This window comes from Prunus mume, linkage group LG4 (genome assembly GCF_029339155.1).
Source record: "Prunus mume cultivar Tortuosa linkage group LG4, ASM2933915v1, whole genome shotgun sequence".
Taxonomy (NCBI): domain Eukaryota; kingdom Viridiplantae; phylum Streptophyta; class Magnoliopsida; order Rosales; family Rosaceae; genus Prunus; species Prunus mume.
This window is the reverse complement of record NC_142701.1, coordinates 8,254,594-8,273,739: the sequence shown is the minus strand read 5'-3', so window position 1 is coordinate 8,273,739 and position 19,146 is coordinate 8,254,594. Positions and strand designations below refer to the sequence as shown.

Genomic DNA, 19,146 nt, shown 5'->3' with positions numbered 1-19,146 from the left:
CATGATTCAGCTCGAGAGCTCTCGTAAAGTCATTTTTTCATGTTCTAATAACAGCTTCCAAAATGAAGAATTTCTTATTATTTAAGGCATTGTTATTTGTATCACCTTTATTGACCACCTTATTGACCATCACTCTAATACATGTAAGTCCCACATACACTGGCAGATCTAGCAAGTACTGTTGAGTTGTTCTAGCTAGTATTCTTTTAGCTTTTCTTGCCAACTTTGTAATAGGACATGTAATATATTTCCCAAGCTCAAGGTTATTAGACTAGTTTAAATTGTTATCTAGTTGTTCTCTTGTGCCTTTGATCATTAATGGCTCATCATAATCAAGGGATGCCAAAGGTAATTATTCTGCATTACATTCATTAGATTGCATTAGGTTATGACTAGTCACTTGCATGTGTTTTGTTGAGTTGTATTCTAGCTAGTATACTTTTAGCTTTCCTTGCCAACTTTGTAATAGAACATGTAATGTATTTCTCAAGCTCAAGGTTATTAGACTAGGTTAAATTGGTACCTAGTTGTTTTGCTTTGGCTGTGTTCTTCAATGGCTTAACATAATCAAGGGATGCCAAAGGTAAATCTTGCATTACATTCATTAGAATGCATTAGGTTATGACTAGTCAACCTGTATGTGTTTGACTAGTCATCTTTTGTGCATCATGAGGTCTGCCAGCTCATTTGGTTTCTAGCTAACGAATTTTATCTTATTCTTTGATATTCTTCTGTTGTCATCTATCTGTTTCATACCTGACATTTTAGGGTAAATGGTCCCTTCACTCCTTTTGGAGCTATCACTTCAGGAAAGGTGTTTTTGAGAGGTTGTGAGTTTCTCCACCTTTGCTCTCCTTTCCTTTGGAGTGATTTCTCCATCTTTTCATAAATGAGTTTTTCAAATTGATTTTGAAAACTGCTTTGAAAGATGAAATCTGCATCTAGCTAAATCAAACATATTCTCATATAGATCTAGGTTAGATTCTAGATTGATTTCTTCAAGAGTGGTTTCTTGAAGAAATTTATCATTTCATTTTGAATCCAAATTTCGTGTTCTTACTTGGAGTTGAGCTGTGTGAGCTAGTGCTATGCCATAAAGAACTAGCTGCAAGCTTTGCTAAGTTTTGAAAAGAAGATTGCATGGAGGAGGTATAGCTCATTTCCTAAATAGATCTCGGTTTCCTTGAGCTTGATTGTGATTTCTCTATAAGAATCTTCTTTGCTTAGTGGATTACATGGTAGGATGATGACTTCCAGTTTTTCCCAACGGTGGGTTTCTAGGTGAACAATTTTATGGGTTTGTTGTTCATGTTTTTCTAGTGTTGTGTTCTTCCTGTTGACTAGTCATCATCTGAATGTTGCTATGTATTTGATCTTGATGTATTCACACACACTACTCACCTTAGTTGTTGCTAGCACATGGATGCCTAAATTGACGGGTCCTTCTAAGTGCCTAAGTTGTCACTAGTGATCTTCTAGGCTTGCAAGTATTGGTTGTTTCATCTGTGTGTGTGATTGTTGCTAGTTTATGACTAATAGTTGACTAGTCATATTGATCTCAAGTTAAGTTAAGATTTGTGTAGTTGGTAGGTGTTTAAAGTAGCCTTTAATTTACCCCTCTTGACCTAGTACCAATTTCAGCAAGGGGCCAATGAGAGCCATTGCCCTCACTGCCTTTTCTCCACCATGAACTTGCTTAGTAATTTTATGTTGATTTGTTTGAGTGTGGGGGCAACATGTTTGATAAAATACCTCACATAAGGGGCTGAGGTAGATATAAAGGGGCAAGCAACTAAGTTGACTTGTGGGCAACAGATTGAGTTCCTCAAAATGGGTCGTTCTTGAGAGTCATTTAAAAGCAAAAATAAAGAAATTAACTAATAGCCAAATATTGATACACAATACCTGATCAATATGAGCTCTGATTTTCACTATTTCCCATGGACTGACAGATTTTAAGTTATAACATAAATTTTAGGTTAAAGCTCTCGAGATTTAAAACTTAAAAAGTTCTACACCTTAACTTAATGATTGATCAAAACTGGTGTGAGTCGAAGCAAATGTAGAAAATAACAGGCAGGTCTAAGGGCGTATACATCCAGAAAAATAAAAATTAAAGAACATTCCGTTTACACTGGCAATCTATTTTAATCTAGAAACCATCAACTAAAATTATCTACTGATCTGCATTTACATGTGTGCACGTTGCAGGAACTAATCCAAGGGATCAATCCACGAGGATAATCATAGTTGGAAGGTCCTCAACCTCTGCTGCTCCCTTGTCCCATCATACAACAGTTGATGATCCTTCGTATACGGAAAATTCTCATCCGCGTCCACTCAAATCGCCGCCACCACCCCATTATCCTCCTCCATCTCCATACCCAGGACCTCCACCTGGACCCTCTCCTGGGCCACCGAAATAACATGGTATTGTAACTGGTGGTGGTAGTCTGCGAGTGTCCGATGTGGCTTCATTTTGAACATAAAAAATCAAGCCGTTCATAGTTGATGAGGGTGGGCCGTACACCTTCTATTATGTATTTGCTGCTTTAATTAGAATAAGGACTAAGCTCGTTTCTAATTAACTTTAATTAGAATCATGTTTAGCTTAATCATCCAGTTTCAGTTTGAATGCTAAAGCCCTTCATGAACATGTCCTCGTGCTGTGAAGATCAGTTCCTTCTTCCTCATATACGGAATATTCTTTCTGTTAACCAGGTCGAAAGAGAGTAATCTAGGTTTTGTTTAAGAGAGAGAAGAATAAGAAAGTTCTATATATTTCTCTGAATTTTTTTTTACGCAATGAATGAAAGTGATCTTAACCAAGACTTATATAGCTAACTAAACGTACATTGCTTCTTCACTAAGCTACACATGCTAAAAGTCCAACTAATCATGCTAAAAAGTACGTGAACAACTTAACCAACATGCTAATTAACACGTGAAGCTAACAGACTTGCCATCTCATTAACTAATTGGACACCTCAGCATACTGTTAGCATCCTCCCTTAAGGCCTTCTCTAACCCACGAGGGGCTAAACCCAAATTTTCCCCTTTCAAAAAATAACTACTTGCGTTTTGCCTGGATTCAAATCGTTTTTTCTCCCAACCTCCGGACTCAAATTTTAAGTCCACAACTTGATTAAATTGTTTAATAATGGTTTAAGTCTATTTTTTTATGGATAAATTTTCTTCATTCAATCTTTTAAATAACTTCATAATTAAATTTTTTGAACAATTTGACCTAAAAAAATAGAAATTCCACAAATATAATTTGACCTAGGTTAATTTAAAATATTGTTTTGACCATTGGATTTAAATTTCAGCCATTGGATCTTTTTTTTACCATTAAAATAGTTTAGATTTAATATAGATCGTTGATATAAGTTACATTTAGCATATTTTAAAAAATAATAAATAAATAAAAACCAAATTCAATTGTTGCCGTTCAATTCCAACGGCAGCTTCACAGCAGCTTGACCAGTGGCTGGACAAGCAGACAAATAGCAACAACACAGCAGGTCAGCTAGGCCCATGTTAGATGCTATGCACATGAGGCTGTTTTAGGTGCAGTGGGCTCCATTGAATAGTATTGGGTCCAGGCAATACTTGGACCCATATTTGGGTCCAAATTTGGATTTTCCCAAATTTTGGGTCCTTCATTTTCTCGAGTTTGGAGAAGTTTTGGGCAATATTTTGGGTTTAGGTCCTTCCGTTGGAGATGGCCTAATGGTAGCTGTGGGATACAAAAATGGGAATATGAGACCTTTGTTGAGAATGTCAGCAACTTGTTCATCAGTAGGTACATATTGAACAATGAGATCTTTATTCTAAATAATGGCAGTTTCAGGATTTGAAAGCCGATCAGAAAGGAATAAAGATCTCATTATGAAGAGGCTATTTTATTCAAAATAAAGAGAAAATGGGAATGAATAGGCTATTTTATTTCTGGGTTGGTAGAGCTAGGTTTATATTGAGAGAAATGGGAAAGAATAAAATTGGCGGAGCTAGGGTTTTTTCTTTATGAGTTGTGACCTCCTTTCTCCTTTTGTTTCCTTTTATAGACATTCATTATGACACCCGTTTCTGGCTTTCCACCTCGACCTCCGAAGCCCATAATTTATGGTTGTCCACCTCAAGCTCATCATGTTTCATAATTTCTAAAATAGCTGTCTTTTTGTGAGACAAAAAAAATTATAGGGTGGCTTGGGGTTTGTGCAAGACAAAAAAAAAGTAATAATCATAATTTTTAATTTAATTCGAAAAGAAAAAAAAATAAGAGAGGAGAGAAGAGAGAAGGAGAAGAAAGAAAAAAAAGAGAGAAATGAGAGAAGATAGAAGGAAAAGAACCAAAAAAGAAGAGAGAGGAGAGATGAGAGAAGGAAAAGAAAGAAAAAAAAGAGAGGGAGAGAAAAGAGAAGGAAAAGAACGGAAAAAAAAGAAGAAGAGAGGATAGAAGGAAAAGAAAGGAAAGAAAAAGGTTTGTATAGGTTTAATTTAAGTGGGCTAGACATATGTAGTGTAGGTAATATTTTTTTAACAAACATTTGAGTTGGGTATGAGTCGAGCCTGCCATAGGCTAGAAACGCCCCTGGTTCTAAACTTTCTCACAAAGGAAATGAAAATCTATTTCCATATACTTAATACGTGAGTGAAGCACATGATTAGCACTAAAGAGGTAATGTTGATAAGTTATCACTATGCAGGACTGGAGTTTCTGGAATGAACATATGCAAGTCACATAAAACTTGTCGAATCGAGGAATTCTCTGCGGCACAATGAGCAAGAGCACGATACTCGGCTTCAGTGGAGCTACAAGAAACTGAAACCTGCTTCTTTGAAGAACAAGACATGGGATTATGACCAAGAAAAACAATATAGCCTGTAGTGGATCTGCGAGTATTAGGGTCTGTAGCCCAATCTGCATCACAAAAACCTAAGGCCCCGTTTGGTATGTTGACTTGGACTGGTTAGGATGGGCTTTGAAGTATTGGATTGGGCCAGCTTAGAATGGCTAGGCTTTGAGTCTGGTTCTATTCATTTTGGCACCAAACAACATGACTAAAATTAACAATTTTTTAATAAATATTAAATTTTTATTTAACAATAATCAGATGCAAAATTCCAACTTTTTGCATCAATGCTTACTTTTTTTTTCCTTCAAAATCTTTCTTTCTCTTTTTTCAGTATCCTTTTTTTTTTCTAATCTAAAATTTCTCTTTATCAGATAAACTTTATCTGTTTTTTTAGGAAAAGGGGTAAACCCCAACAACAGACAAACTAAGCAGCCCCAGTACCCACAAGACAAGCTCTACTATACCAAGCAGATCATCCAGCATAAAGGAATCAACCCACACTGGAGCAATATCAAAATAGTAAACCCCCAAAATTCATATTTTTTTTATCAGAAAAAGGAAAAAGGTCATTCTTTTTCTATCATAAGAAAATCTATCTTTTTTATTATACAAGAGAAAAGATTGTAGACCAAAACTAAAATGGTAATTTGAAACAAAAGAAAAAAATCTACAGTATAACTTTCAGATCATAGAAAATACAAACTAAAAACAACATTAAAAAAAAAAATCTGAAGATCTTCAATGAAAGGTATCAAAAGAAATCAAACCCAAAAAACTACAGCACTCAATATCTAACCCAGAAAAATATGGATAACAAATAGAGAAATCAGTTTTTTTAAAAGAAAAATTAGAAAAGAGAAGAGATGAGAGAAGAAGAGAGATGAGAGATGAGAGATGAGAGATGAGAGAGGAGAGGAGAGAGAGCAGAGACGACCCGAAGTGGCTAAGGGAGATGATGCGGGCATTGAGAAAATCCTTAAGCTTGCCCATATGATGTCATAGTATAGGCTACGTAGTATAACTTGTTCACGCGTTATAATATGAATCAATCACTAGGTTTTTTATTTCTCACTTTTAGAATATAGTATCAATAAATATTCACTTGTATTAGGGGTGTATGTCGGTTCGAAATCAATACAATTTAGTCAATCCACATCCGATCCAATATAGATTGGATTGTGATTTTTTCAATCTAATCCAATCATTTTAGATGTTTAAATCCTATCCAATTAATTGATATTGGATTGGATTGGATGATCGGTTTTGATAATGGAAAAAGACAATAATGAAATATTAAACATTTATCCTTAGGTTTAATCTAATGAAACATATTAATAGACATCAATGTAAAATATAAATAAAATACTAGATAAAATTGTTTTGATTCTATAATATATTAAACATAACTCCATTAAATGACTTACATTGATAACGTTTTCAACTACAAATACCTACAAGAGAAAAATAAGCAAATACATCATCCGATCGAATCATGTCGGTTTTGAAAATTATGGATCCAATCCAATCCGCCAAATCATCGAAACCTATTAAAATTGGATTGGATTGGATTGGTCGATTGGGGTTGGATCTTGTACCCCTAACTTGTATTATAACACGTGGACAAGTTACACCCACTACTTACACAATATTTCTTGGTGGAAATTTGATTTCTTGGAGTTCCCGCAAACAAAGATCCGTTGCTCGCTCCTCCACCGAGGCCGAGTATCGCGCCACTGCCTGCACCGCAGAGCTCTCTTGGCTGCAGAACTTACTTTGAGAATTAGGTCTCGTTTCTGGCACCTCCTGTTGCATTAACGATATTATTGGTGCTACATTTTTTTTTATGCAAATCCTGTTGTGCATTCCCACATGAAACACATCGCCATTGATCTTCATTTTGTCCATGATCTTGTTACTCAAGGACTTCTCAAGGTTGCTCATGTTTCTACCATTGATCAATTAGCTGATGCGTTAACGAAGCCGCTTTCTCACCAGCTCTTCTTCCTTCATTGTTCCAAGATTGGAGTCACAGATGGCGGCTCCATCTTGCAGGGGCGTATAACAGAAGCTCAATCTTCTCAATCTTCTTCTGATGATGAGACCGTGATCTCCTCCTAAATGTCATTTTCCCAAACAATATTCTGTAATTGATCTCATTTCCTAGTATGTATAGTTGACTTAGGATCTTTACATCGCATTAAATTATTTCCTTATTAGCTGCTGTAAATTGTGTATATATGTAATGGCTTTTCCTTATTCAATCAAATATAATTCTCTACACCATGCAACTACCATGCGCCAAGGCCCCATGCATCAGACCATGTTCCGAGCCTCTACAAGGGCCCAAACATTGGTAGCGAGGGTCATGAGGCTTGATCCCGTAGCGGAAACAATCACGTGCCAGGATCCTACCAATCACCCAATATAAGGATGCCATGTCCTCAGGAGTCCAGTAGTCTCACGTCGATGGAAGACAACAAAAAGAAGGTTCCTCCTTCCCAATATAAAAAGGAGTCCTTTCACCAAAATAAGCAACTTGAACTCTCCAGACTTGAGTAGAAAACTCTCTTCAGACTTAAGTGTAGGATTTTGTAATTTTCTTTTGGCTTCCCTTGACAATCATTGTATTTTCTCAAGCTCTAGTTTAGATTAAGAATTACATCTCTAGGTGTTTTATCTGGCTGCATTATGATGGACAACAATGTATTTGACAAAGGTAAATTTTGCATTGCATTACACTGCATTAACTAAATTCCTGAAAATTATGACTAGTCATCTTTCTTTCGTATGACTAGTCAACTTTTGTAGTGTTAGGATTTCGAGCTCACTGTTTCCAGTTGGACCCTACCCAATTGTTTTTTGTCCTATTCTGCGAAATTCTCAGCAGCCATGTGTACTATTCTGACCTATGAATTTTTGGGTAAAAGCCAAAGAATTCCTCATTTGGCAGCCGTCTCTTTTGTGGGTGAGTTTTGGAAAGCTTCTTAGGAAACTTTCTCTTCTTCTTCCACAAGAGTGAACCTTCATATTTTTCATCTTTGAGTTTTCAAAATTGATTTTTCGAAGACTGCATTTGAAATATGAAAACCTCATCTTGCTAGATCAAACACTCTCTCATATATATGTAGGTTAGATTCAAGATTGATTTCTTCAAGAGTATGGTTTCTTGAAGAAATTGGTCATTTACTCATTGAATCCAAATTTCATTTTTGTCTGAGTTGGAGTTGGCAGTTGGTACCATGGGATGAAAGAGTTGAAGAATGAGCTGTCATTGCCATGAAAGACTAAGCTGCTGGTTTTTGCTAAGCTGGAGAAGAAGATTGAACAAATGAGGTATAGCTCATCTTCCTAAATAAACCTAGGATTTGTTGAGCTTGCTAGTGTTTCCTTGTAAGAATCTTTTTGCTTAGTGGATTGTCTGGTTGGTTGATGACCCCCAGTTTTTCCCAATGGTGGGTTTCTGGGTGAAAAATTTCTGATTTGCATCTCTGTAATTTTCTGGGTTTGTGTTCTTAACAGTTGACTAGTCATCGCATGATGTTCATGTATTTATGGGTGTGTGTTCTTTCTGTTGATTAGTCATAATTTTCTACTGTTTGGTGTTTAATTGATTATGATGTCTTCACACACTTTCACCATAGTTGTTGCTAGCACAGAAGATGCCTAGATTGACGGGTTTTTCTAAGTGTCTAGGTTGTCACTAGTAATTCTCTAGGCTTGCAGGTACATCTTGGTATGCTCTGTGTGTGTTCTTGGTTGTGGTAATTCATGTCTGATAATTGACTAGTCATAAGAGTATTTTGTCAAGGTTTAAAATGTGTGAAGTTTGTTGTGTCTGGTTTCAATATCTTTAAATTTACCCCTCGTCGCCTAAGTACCAATTTCAAGTACAACATTTTTCAATCCTTCTATTGGGAAAGATTTGACATAGCCATCGAAGAGTTTTTGGTAACCCCATCACCACCTTCCGTGACATTTTTGTCTTCTTCTTCAGGAAGTTAACATCCATCATCTACGGCACCACGCTACTGCCCAAGAAGGCAAGGAAAAAAGAGTCTTACATAAGCAAATTCTTTAAGCCAAAAGGACCATCCTTGAGGAAGGTTGGGCCGAAAAGGGCTTAGGCGTACTCTAAATTGCTGGTGTAAAAACCAAGCATCAACAATATCAATTTCCTCCAGAAATATACATCTTAAAGAAATCAATAATGAATCTGCACAAGAACAATAAACCGTTTTTTTTTTTTTTTTTTGGTAGTGTGTGTATATATTGGAAGTTGGAACATAAAGGTAATGAAAGAATGAAGTGCCAAATCCTAATGATAGACGTAACCTAATGAACTTGGGCTTGAACACCAATTGATAGCCGTAACCTAATGAACACCCTTAGATGAGAAGATTTTGAGAATAATGAACTGTGTAATGGGAAAGTGCCAAATCCTTGGTATCTTAATCCATGGTCATGTCAAATTGAGAATATTTTAATCCAAGTAACTTCGCTTTCGAGGGACGACTTAGGTCTTTCTACAATATGTCATATCTTTTCTTATTAAACCCTAAACATTATATAATTAAGTTTCTTCACCTTCTGTCGTTACAATATGCATGGCGGGGAGACCTTCTGGAAGTCAAACTGATCACAGCATGTGCGCATGGCACACCATGGTAAACCAACCATCCAATAATATAATTAACACAAGCCGTCAAGCAAAACGACCTGACCAAGTCTCTTAGCCCTCTGATCTTTCTCTATAATTGACCAAGACTGCTACTTTCGCCTAACCTCCTGTGTCGCCATGGTTGGCAATAGGCGAGTGAAAAATAAAATCTTTGTATGCCTAAAATTTTTTGAATTGTGAAAAAGATGAGTTTATAGGTCTTAGATTATGCATGGAAGTGTGTAAAAAAAGAAGGGAAGAAAATTGACTTATCAGATTGCTTTGTTCTTGACGCACAAATTGATGTAAATAAAACCCTAGCCATTGGACATCAAAGATGAAGAGAAACAAGATCTCACTTTGTGTTTCTACTAAAACGTACCCAACTTGAATTCTAAGAAACTTGGATGGTGTGTTCAACAGGTGAGATGACATGAAGACTGAGAGTGAAAAAAGGTTGAAAACATGACCCGGACAAAGTGGCAGAAAGTTGTGGCATTCACATCATGCCAGTATGCCATTGGTCGCTCCTTCCATGCGGAGTCCAGAGTAGGGTGTGGTTCATTTCCTCGAAACTCATTTTAAGGCTAAAACTTGAAAACTATGGGCCACACTTCAAAAAGCTGTTAGTGGTCGTCGGCCGGGCATTTGATTGAATATTTTTGCTGTTTAATTTATTTAGCATTTTGAGGTCACAGCTTAGTCACATGGACTTAATAAATAAATAAATAAAATCATCTTCGATGAAAATCTAAAATGACTCAAAAAAAAAAAAAATTTATATAATTAGGCCATGTTTGGTATCCTACTCAACAAAATTAAACTAAAAAATATGATTCTTTTTAAAAAGATGGGTTTTCAAATAGTGAATTTAAGATCTAAAAATTTGTTTGGTATTTGAACTCCAAATTATTTTTAAGATCTAAAAAAAAGACAAACGAGAGAGAGAGAGAGAGAGAGAGAGAGAGAGAAACTCTAAAACCTCAAATATTTATTTTTTTTCAATAATGGGGTGTTTTTGAGTTTTTTTTGGATTTGAGTTTTTAAAAAGGGCCTATTAAACAGGTTTTTAAAGCTTCGAAAATTTATTTTTGAGTTTATAAAATTGAATTCAAGTAGGATACTAAATAGAAACAACAGCTAATCAGGAACCGACCCTTCAATCTGATGGATTGAAATTTGTATGCATGGATGATATTTTCCACATGGGTAAATTCAGAAAATGACTACCACTTACTTTACTAATTTAGCTTTTGAATATAAATTCCACAGCATTATTGCTTTGTATGGTCCATATGCACGTCACGCGATAAACATTGACACAAAATAAGTCATTGAAAACTAAATAATAAAAAAACAGAAAGAAAAAAAAACCTGATTGGATAGAAAACCGGGTGGTTTTCTTGGATTCTGTTCAGACTAGGACCACGCACTAAGGATATCGGAAGTGAATAATTGCATGCTTCATTTATTTTCTAAAAACAAAAGCAGAAGCTTTGACTCAACAGTGATGACAACCAAAGCACTTTGATACTATAAATATGCCTTTTCATGTCATGCATTCTCATCATCAGCCATTTGAATCTAGCTAGAAGCAATCATGAATGTTCTCTTGCTTCTCTTTGCATTTCTCCCAGTTATTGTTGTTCCTGCTCATGCCAGAATCTTATCAGGTAATGAATTTCTTTACAGCCAGTATATGTTCATTGATTGCATTTTGCTTTTTTTTTTTTAAATTATTTTTTTTATACCAGCTATAATCTGAATTACTCTACATTAATCTAATTTACGAAGAGGGAATTTAAATTTGAGTGCAAAAACGGCCTCACAGCCCTGACTAACTGCCCTAACCAACATCGGATGATTATTTTGTTTTATTAGTTCTTGTCTTTCAGGGAAATATTTCTATTTTATTCCTGCTTCTCTTTGAACTTCTTCCAATTATGGTTCATGATTATTTTTTAGCAACTTCACCAAAATTGTGTTACTGTTAGCAAGTTTCTTTGGTTATGTGAAAAGTTGATAATATGCATGATTAGTTTGCTTTATTATTTTCTTATTTTCCAAACTTGTACATTATTTGTCTATCTCCCAAGCCCAACTAGTACATATATTAGCTGATCCATGCATTTTCTTGTTCCACAGAGAGTGCAGGAGGAAAGTTGGCCTTGATTATAACCATTTATGGAAGGAAACCTCCGAGCCCACCACCATCCCCATCATCATCTCCTCCAACCCATGAATCTACAATTGGTTCCACAGCTTCTCCACCACCAGCTCCACCACGTACAAAACCAATAGGTCAAGGAAGAAGCTACGAAAGAAGTCGATCCCCCCCGCCTTCGCCGAAGCCAGCACCGTCACATGGAGAGCTAGGAAGTGGTACTTCTCCATGCAATAGAATCATATCTACGGTAACTGAGCATTGTGTAAGGAAGCCAAGGTCACCTCCGCCGTCACTGAAGTTATTGATAGGAACTGATTATGGAAACACTCGATCCCCGCCCCCGCCACCAAAGGCAGCGCCGTCACATGGACAGCTAGGAAGTACTTTTCCATGGAATAGAATCATATCTATAGCAACTGATTATGGATGGATCAAATTACCCTCCATCGTCCAAGACAAATGATTAGTGTGTTACAAGTACAACTAGCTAGTATCTCATAAGTAATTACCTTTAGGAGTTAAAATAAGGTTTTAGGAGAGAGCTATCGTATTTGGTCTTTGGATCTGACGGTCCAAATGTTTGTCCTTATGAATAAAATAAACGTTGTGTGGGTAATAGTTTTACTAATTGTACTTAGGAAGAGTAGCTTTCGTACTGCAAATTACATTTGCTTTCGTGCTTCAACGACTATGCATTGGTAATTGATGGATTTATATTATAAGAGTCACTCAATCAATACGCAGAAAAGCTGATATGTTAATTATATCACACATGATAATTATAATGAACTAAGCTTTTTTTTTTGTCGTACCCATCGGGAGATTTAAAGTTTGTATAAAGCAACGAAGTATCCACTAATGTAGTGGCTTGGAGTAATTGCTCCCCCAGACAAGGTTCTGTATTTGAGTCATAACATCCATGTAGTATGTTTTAGTTTAATACATTATCGCCCCTCTCAAGAGGAAATGACCTTAAAAAAAAGTTTGTATAAAGCAATATAGGATTTAGGGTTCTAAATCGAACAAGCCCCTTGCACTCGAGAACAACCTTTCTCACATGGATCAATTGAGAAAATTATCCCCCTCCTACTTACCTAACTAAGAAGCTATAGTCTCAGAAAAGCCAAGAACATATAAAATGAAAAATGAGAAAACTACTAGGAAGGTAGTTTCCTCATCATGCCCACTGAATTTAAAAGTCAACATGCAACGAAGGATGCCAAGGTTGACCCAAAACAAGTTGATTAAAAATGAAAATAAAAAGTAGAACCATGACTGTGGTTTGGAACCGAGTCTTGGTCTTCAGATAGTTCTGCGCGTAATAGAAGGACCACGAGGTTGTACAACTAATGCCTTATTACTATTTATACAAGAAACAAAAGTGGAAGCTTGAGTTGAGGGTCCGAGGGCTACCTTTTACTAAAGAAAAAGCACCAAATTGATATCATATATATATATATATAGAGAGAGAGAGAGAGCTTCCATTGAGGGATCCCTCAAATAAGCTTATTTGAGGACACCTCTTGTAGGCCCACTCGGATTGTATTTCACTAATTCAAACCGTCTATTTTGTAGATACACATTCAAAGATCATCTCTACAAAAAATCACTTGAATCCGATATCATTTGACCATTCAATTGAGTTATTGAAATCTTAGTACTTTCTTGAAGCACCGTGTTCATTGATTTTGTAGGACACAATTGGATGTTGAAACGGTTTTCGATTTGTCTAATTTTTTGTAAAGATGATCTATGAATGAAGACCTAAAAAATAGATGGTTTTGATCATTGGAAAAAAAATTGTAGGGTACCCTAAAGGGCGTCCCTCAAATAAAATTATTTGAGGATCCTCAATAGAAGGGGACAATATATATATATATATGGGCAATGATTTCACTTATTTTATCCACTTACACTCCTTTTTTAGTTATAAAGGAGTGTAAGTGGATAAAATAGGAGAAAAATGAGTGGAGAAATCACCACTCATATATATATATATAGTATATAAATGTCATAGACGGTCCAGGTAAGGTTTTAGTAGACAGCTACCTTATTTGGTCTTGGATTTGACGGTCCAAATGTATGTTCTTATGAATTAGTAAACGCTGTGTGGGTAATAGTTTTACTAATTGTACTTGGGAAGAACTTTAGAAATACATTTGCTTCCTGCTTCAACACGACTATATGCATTGATAATTGATGGATTTACATTAAGATTCACTCCATTCAACTCTCGAAAAAGGAGTTGGTAAGGATAGTTCTCTTTGCTATCAAGACTTAGGTTCGAGTCCAGCTCCCAACAATCCCTCTTGGTGGGTAATCTGTAAAAATTAAAAAATGGGCTAAGACCCCATCTGAAATCCTTAAACATGCCTTGGTATGCCCTGAACTTGAGATGGGGTAGCCTCCCCTCCCTCTAAACTTTTGTTCATTAAAAAAAAAAAAAAAAAGCTGATCTGTTAATTATCACACATGATAATTATAAACTTTTTTTTTTTTTAATTATATAGAATTACCCATCAGGAGATTTGCATAATATAAAGCAATATAGGTTTAGGATTCTAAATCGATGCTAATTGATTCTAAGTGATGCTTTTAATTTGCGTCTTGAATAATACTACTCAAGTTCAAACTTGATTCAAGCTCGAGAAGATACAATGACAACTTGGATATACGATCATGATTTCAACCATTTGGAGTAAGAGTATTGTGAACTACTTTAGTATTTTATTTAATTTATTTAATGAACTAAGTTCTATTATGTTGTTCATAGCTTTAGCAGATGACTCAAGCTTTATGGACTGTTGCAGACTCATATTTGAGTACCAAAATATTTGAGAGTTCAGTGGGTGCACTCAAAGTTTTATGGACCATTGGAATATCTGAGTACCAAAGAATTGAGAGGTTCTCTTGATCATAAGATTTGATATATAATGGATGTACCACACGGGGACATAGGGCAGTGAGGCCAATAGAGGTCACATGGTTGGTTACATGCTATGAAGGATAACCAAGATATGAAGGGATGATGTGATATGATCTGGATTGGTGTATCTTTTCATAATATTTTCTAGAGTGTGTAAAACGGCATTGCTTGACTGGCATATTACATAATCTACTCACTGAGCGGTGGTTGCTCACCCCTCACCCTGTTTAATTTTTCAGATGAATTAGTGGGCAAAACAAGGACTAAACAAGTTGAGGCTAAATTAGAGAAGAGTAGTAGAGCTTTGTTTATTTATTGTAAAGTTGTAAGATTTTGGGAGCTATTTTTATAAGAGAAGTTTATTTTAAACCCACGTTTCGGCTTCTTTTTATTTTATTTTTTTCTCACACGCCGGGCGCGAGGTTTATACCGACCCCCGGGTCTGGGACATGACACGTATGCAAGAGGATGATTCCTTATCTGATTATATAACTAAGTTGCTTGAGTTAGTAAATCACATGAAAGCATATGGTGAAGAGATTGCTGATCGAAAGATTATGCAGAAACTTTTGATTAGTTTGTCTAGGGAATATGATTCCATTACTGAAGTGATAGAAGAAACAAAGGACATTGAAACTATAGGAGTTCAGAGGTTATAGGCTCTTTGAAATCCCGTGAACAACGATTGCAAAGGCATACTGAGAAATTAACAACAACAAAAAATTTCTAGTCTAAGTGTGATTCCTAGGGATCAACCAAACACTGGTCAAACTGGAAGTTCAAAATCTAAGAAGAATTGGAAACCACATAAATGGAAGAAGTGGGATGCAAAGTTTGAGAACAATTCCAAGAAGGAAAATCAGACTGAAGGGGCAAAGGTTCCTTACAAAACATGTGATGAGCTTCACTATGGCGCTTGTTGGTTCAAAGGTAAGCCTAAATGCTACAAATGTGATAGGTTTGGTCATGTGGCAAAGGACTACAGAGGCAAACCAGCTCAAACAACCAACTATGCAACACATAAGGAGGAAGAAGATACAATGTTTTATGCCTATCATTCTGCTATTGTAGTGAAAAATAATGATGTGTGGTATGTGGATAGTGCTTGCAGCAATCACATGACCTCATAATAATCCTTTATAATCAATGTTGATACAAAGGTCACTGCAAAAGTAAAAATGGGCACTGGAGATTTGGTGCAGGCAACTGGTAAAGGTACTTTGGTGATTGACACTAAATTTGGGCCTAGATACATTAAGGAAGTTATGCTTGTGCCAGGGCTGGATGAAAATCTGATCAATGTTGGTTAGATGGTGGAACATGGTTATTTTCTGTTTTTTGGAAACTCAGTGGTGGAGATATTTGATGACAGCTCAAAGGAACACTTGGTTGCTAAAATTCCAATGATAGGGAATATATGTTTTCCACTCTCATTGAAATATGTGAGCTCTGTGGCTATGAAGGCAATTGTTGAAGAATCTACTTGGTGTTAGCATAGGAGGTTTGGTCATCTCAATATGCAGAGTTTGAGATTGTTACAACAACAAAAAATGTTTTATGGACTACCAAAAATTGGGAATACAGGGAGAATTTGCCAAGGTTGTGCAATGGGGAAAGCACATAGAGAATCTTTTCGAAAAGAGAAGACTTGGAGAGCAAGTGTGCCACTAGAACTCATCCACTCAAATGTTTGTGGGCCAATGCATACCACAACTATTGGTGGAAATAGATATTTCTTGACTTTTATTGATGATTGCACTAGAATGTGTTGGGTGTATTTCATGCAATACAAGTCTGAACTATTTGGTATTTTCAAGAAGTTCAAGGCTATATATGGTGGAACTACAAAGTGGCTACAAGATCAAAAGGCTTAGAAGTGATAGAGGAGGAGAGTATACCTCACTTGAATTTTTGAAGTTTTGTGAAGATGTAAGCATGGAAAGGCAACTCACTGTGGCTTACTCACCTCAGCAAAATGGTGTTGCATAGAGAAAAAACAGAACTATTGTTGAAATGAGTAAGGCAATGATGCATGAGAAGAGACTTCCATTTAAGTTATGGGGAGAAGCAATAAATACTGTTGTCTACGTTAAAAACAGGTGTCCAACAAGAGCTTTGGATAATTGTTTGGCTGTGGTCACCAAGTTCCAGCCAACTCGAGTGGTTCAATCCCAGCCAACTTGAGTGGTCAGTTCCAGCCAACTCGAGTGGTTCAATTCCAGCCAAGTCAAAGTGGGACTCAACTCCACAAGGTCTAGCCAAGTAAAGAAATTATTATTTATAATGGCATCAAATAAATGAAAGACCAAGTAGGTTTGGTTTGGAATACATGCTTAGCCAATTGATCCAAGAAGTTTAGATTCTCTCACCACTCACTTGCGTGATCCAAAAATAGCAGGTCAAGAAGTTGAAGCTCTTCTTCCCATATCTTCAAGGCTCAAGTTCTTTACTTGGGGTATAGCTTTTGAAGTAAGTTTCAATGCTTGAGGATCCTGGGTGGAAATCGTTTTCAAAACTTAAGATGTGAAGGTTAGAAAGGATGAAAAGCTAAGCCCTCCCTTGCCAATCTGTTGCTCTGATATTATTAATGGTCATCAGATCTCTAGTAGGGACAATGCTAGAAAAAACGAAGAACCAAAATGGGCATGCTGCTGGTCAGTTTGATATTTTTAAAAAGCTTTGATTATTATTTATTATAATATATATTTATAATTTGAGAAGGAAGATGTGGTTGGATGTTTCTTGGTTTGTGTGATTCGACTAGAGCAGAGAGAAGTCTGATGGCTGGGATTTCATTCAAAGACCAACTAATGGCCTACGGATTCCTTCTATATAAAATATATATGGTGATATTTGCATCTTGACATGTAATTGTTTTATATATATATTTTGATATGGAGGGACATGAAGTCATGTCACCTTGGTTGAGCTTCTTCAAAAGGCCAAATGGCCTAGAGACCTTTATCCAAAAGGTCTTATGAAAGTTGGATGGCCATTTAATGGCCTTATACCATATATATAATAATATATAGATATAATACATATATTTGTTTATATATATATATTTATTTATATATATATATATATATTTGTTTATATATCTATATATATATATATATGTATATGGTGCAGATGGACTCATTGAAATTCCAAGTCACCCAACATTGATGGATTATGTTCAATCAAAATTAAAGACTCTGGGAGTCACATCGTCTGACCAGATGTTAGGTCTAAGTCTTTGGAGGCCCAAGCTCTGCCTTCGAAAGTAGGCCCAAAAATCTCTGGATGTTTTCATGCACGTGACGAGATTCATCCAAGGAAAGCAATCAAAAGAGAGTGATGTCAATCTGGAACATTCTTAAGGAGGAGAGAATCAATTGATTAGATTTGCAATCCGATGATCTCATTCAAATCAACTCCACGAATTTAGGAAGCCACATAAGGAAAGATTTTGAATGAAGTTGACCTTTGGCCATTTAATGGCCAGCCCATGGGCTGACGAATGACCTATATAATCTACATCAGACAAATAGCAAAGGACCCCGACATCAGACACAAAAACCTACTTTTTGTTTTCAATTTTCTATCCCTAGGCTAGGTTTTTATTTTCCAAGGAAGTAGACTAGATCAGTTCTTCACTTTCGTTAGTGTAAGTTTAATTTCTTGTATTTTTCATTACGTTGTCTTAAGATTCAATTTTATCGCTTTATTGTTAATTGTTATCGAATTTGCTTTAAGCTTAATTTAATTTCAAATTGCTTTATTTTATTGCCTTTATCATTTATATCGTTCTTATTTCGTTCTTCGTTTAACTTAAGTTTATCTATCGCTTTGATTTACTTTATCGCACTTCAATTCTCGTCTTTAAGTTTAATCGCATATTTTAATTTAATTTGCATCATTATCATTAAAAATCTCTAAAATACTAAAATACCTATACAAAACCTAACCATCCTTGACTCTAAGGAAGTAAAAGAACCTAGGCCAAGATGAGGTTCCTTGTTTGGCCAATCAGTCGGCTACTTAGAAGTCAGAACCGCGAACACAGCAATCCAACCTTTTCCATTCAAGCTAGTCAGTGGCTCGTGGGATCACTAGGTTTTGTATGGTCGTGAACACTAGAGGGAATCCTAGAAGAGATCGAGAGTTTGAAGAGTCCAGACTTTGTTCAGAATCAGAGACAAGTATGGCTAGTTCACTTCCCATGAACACTCAGCCACAAAATCTTATGAACGGACAACAAAGCCAAAACGGCATCGGCCGAGCAACGGCCATCGACCACAACCATGTGGTGGTCGAAGATGTTACGGAAGCTAATGGAGGACCAGTCTTGAGGCTGAATCTGGCCACTTCACTAGAGATCCAACAGGTCATCTGAGTAATGAAGACATCAAACCAACTCAACCATCAACGGTTGCAAGATATGGCTTAAACCATAGCAACCCAAAATGCTCAGATAAATGAGAGGTTTGATCGATTGCTAAGCCACCAAAATGGCCAAAATGGGAATCAAAACTGGAGGATTCAACTGTTAATT

The 19,146-nt window shown here is 36.2% G+C and overlaps 1 protein-coding gene and 1 long non-coding RNA gene across 2 annotated transcripts; both read left to right on the top strand.

Annotated features, from left to right (window-relative positions):
- The first annotated feature begins 809 nt into the window (after positions 1-809).
- LOC148917836 (uncharacterized) lies at positions 810-2,791 on the top strand. Its single transcript, XR_016126332.1, has 2 exons — positions 810-1,149; positions 2,212-2,791. It is a non-coding gene; the product is annotated as an uncharacterized LOC148917836 (long non-coding RNA).
- Positions 2,792-11,028: 8,237 nt separating this feature from the next.
- Positions 11,029-12,299, top strand: LOC103328225 (uncharacterized). The gene is made up of 2 exons (XM_008230614.3): positions 11,029-11,189; positions 11,662-12,299. The coding sequence occupies exons 1-2, from the start codon at positions 11,117-11,119 to the stop codon at positions 12,144-12,146; spliced, it is 558 nt and encodes a 185-aa protein (XP_008228836.2). The 5' UTR covers positions 11,029-11,116; the 3' UTR covers positions 12,147-12,299.
- Positions 12,300-19,146: the final 6,847 nt, after the last annotated feature.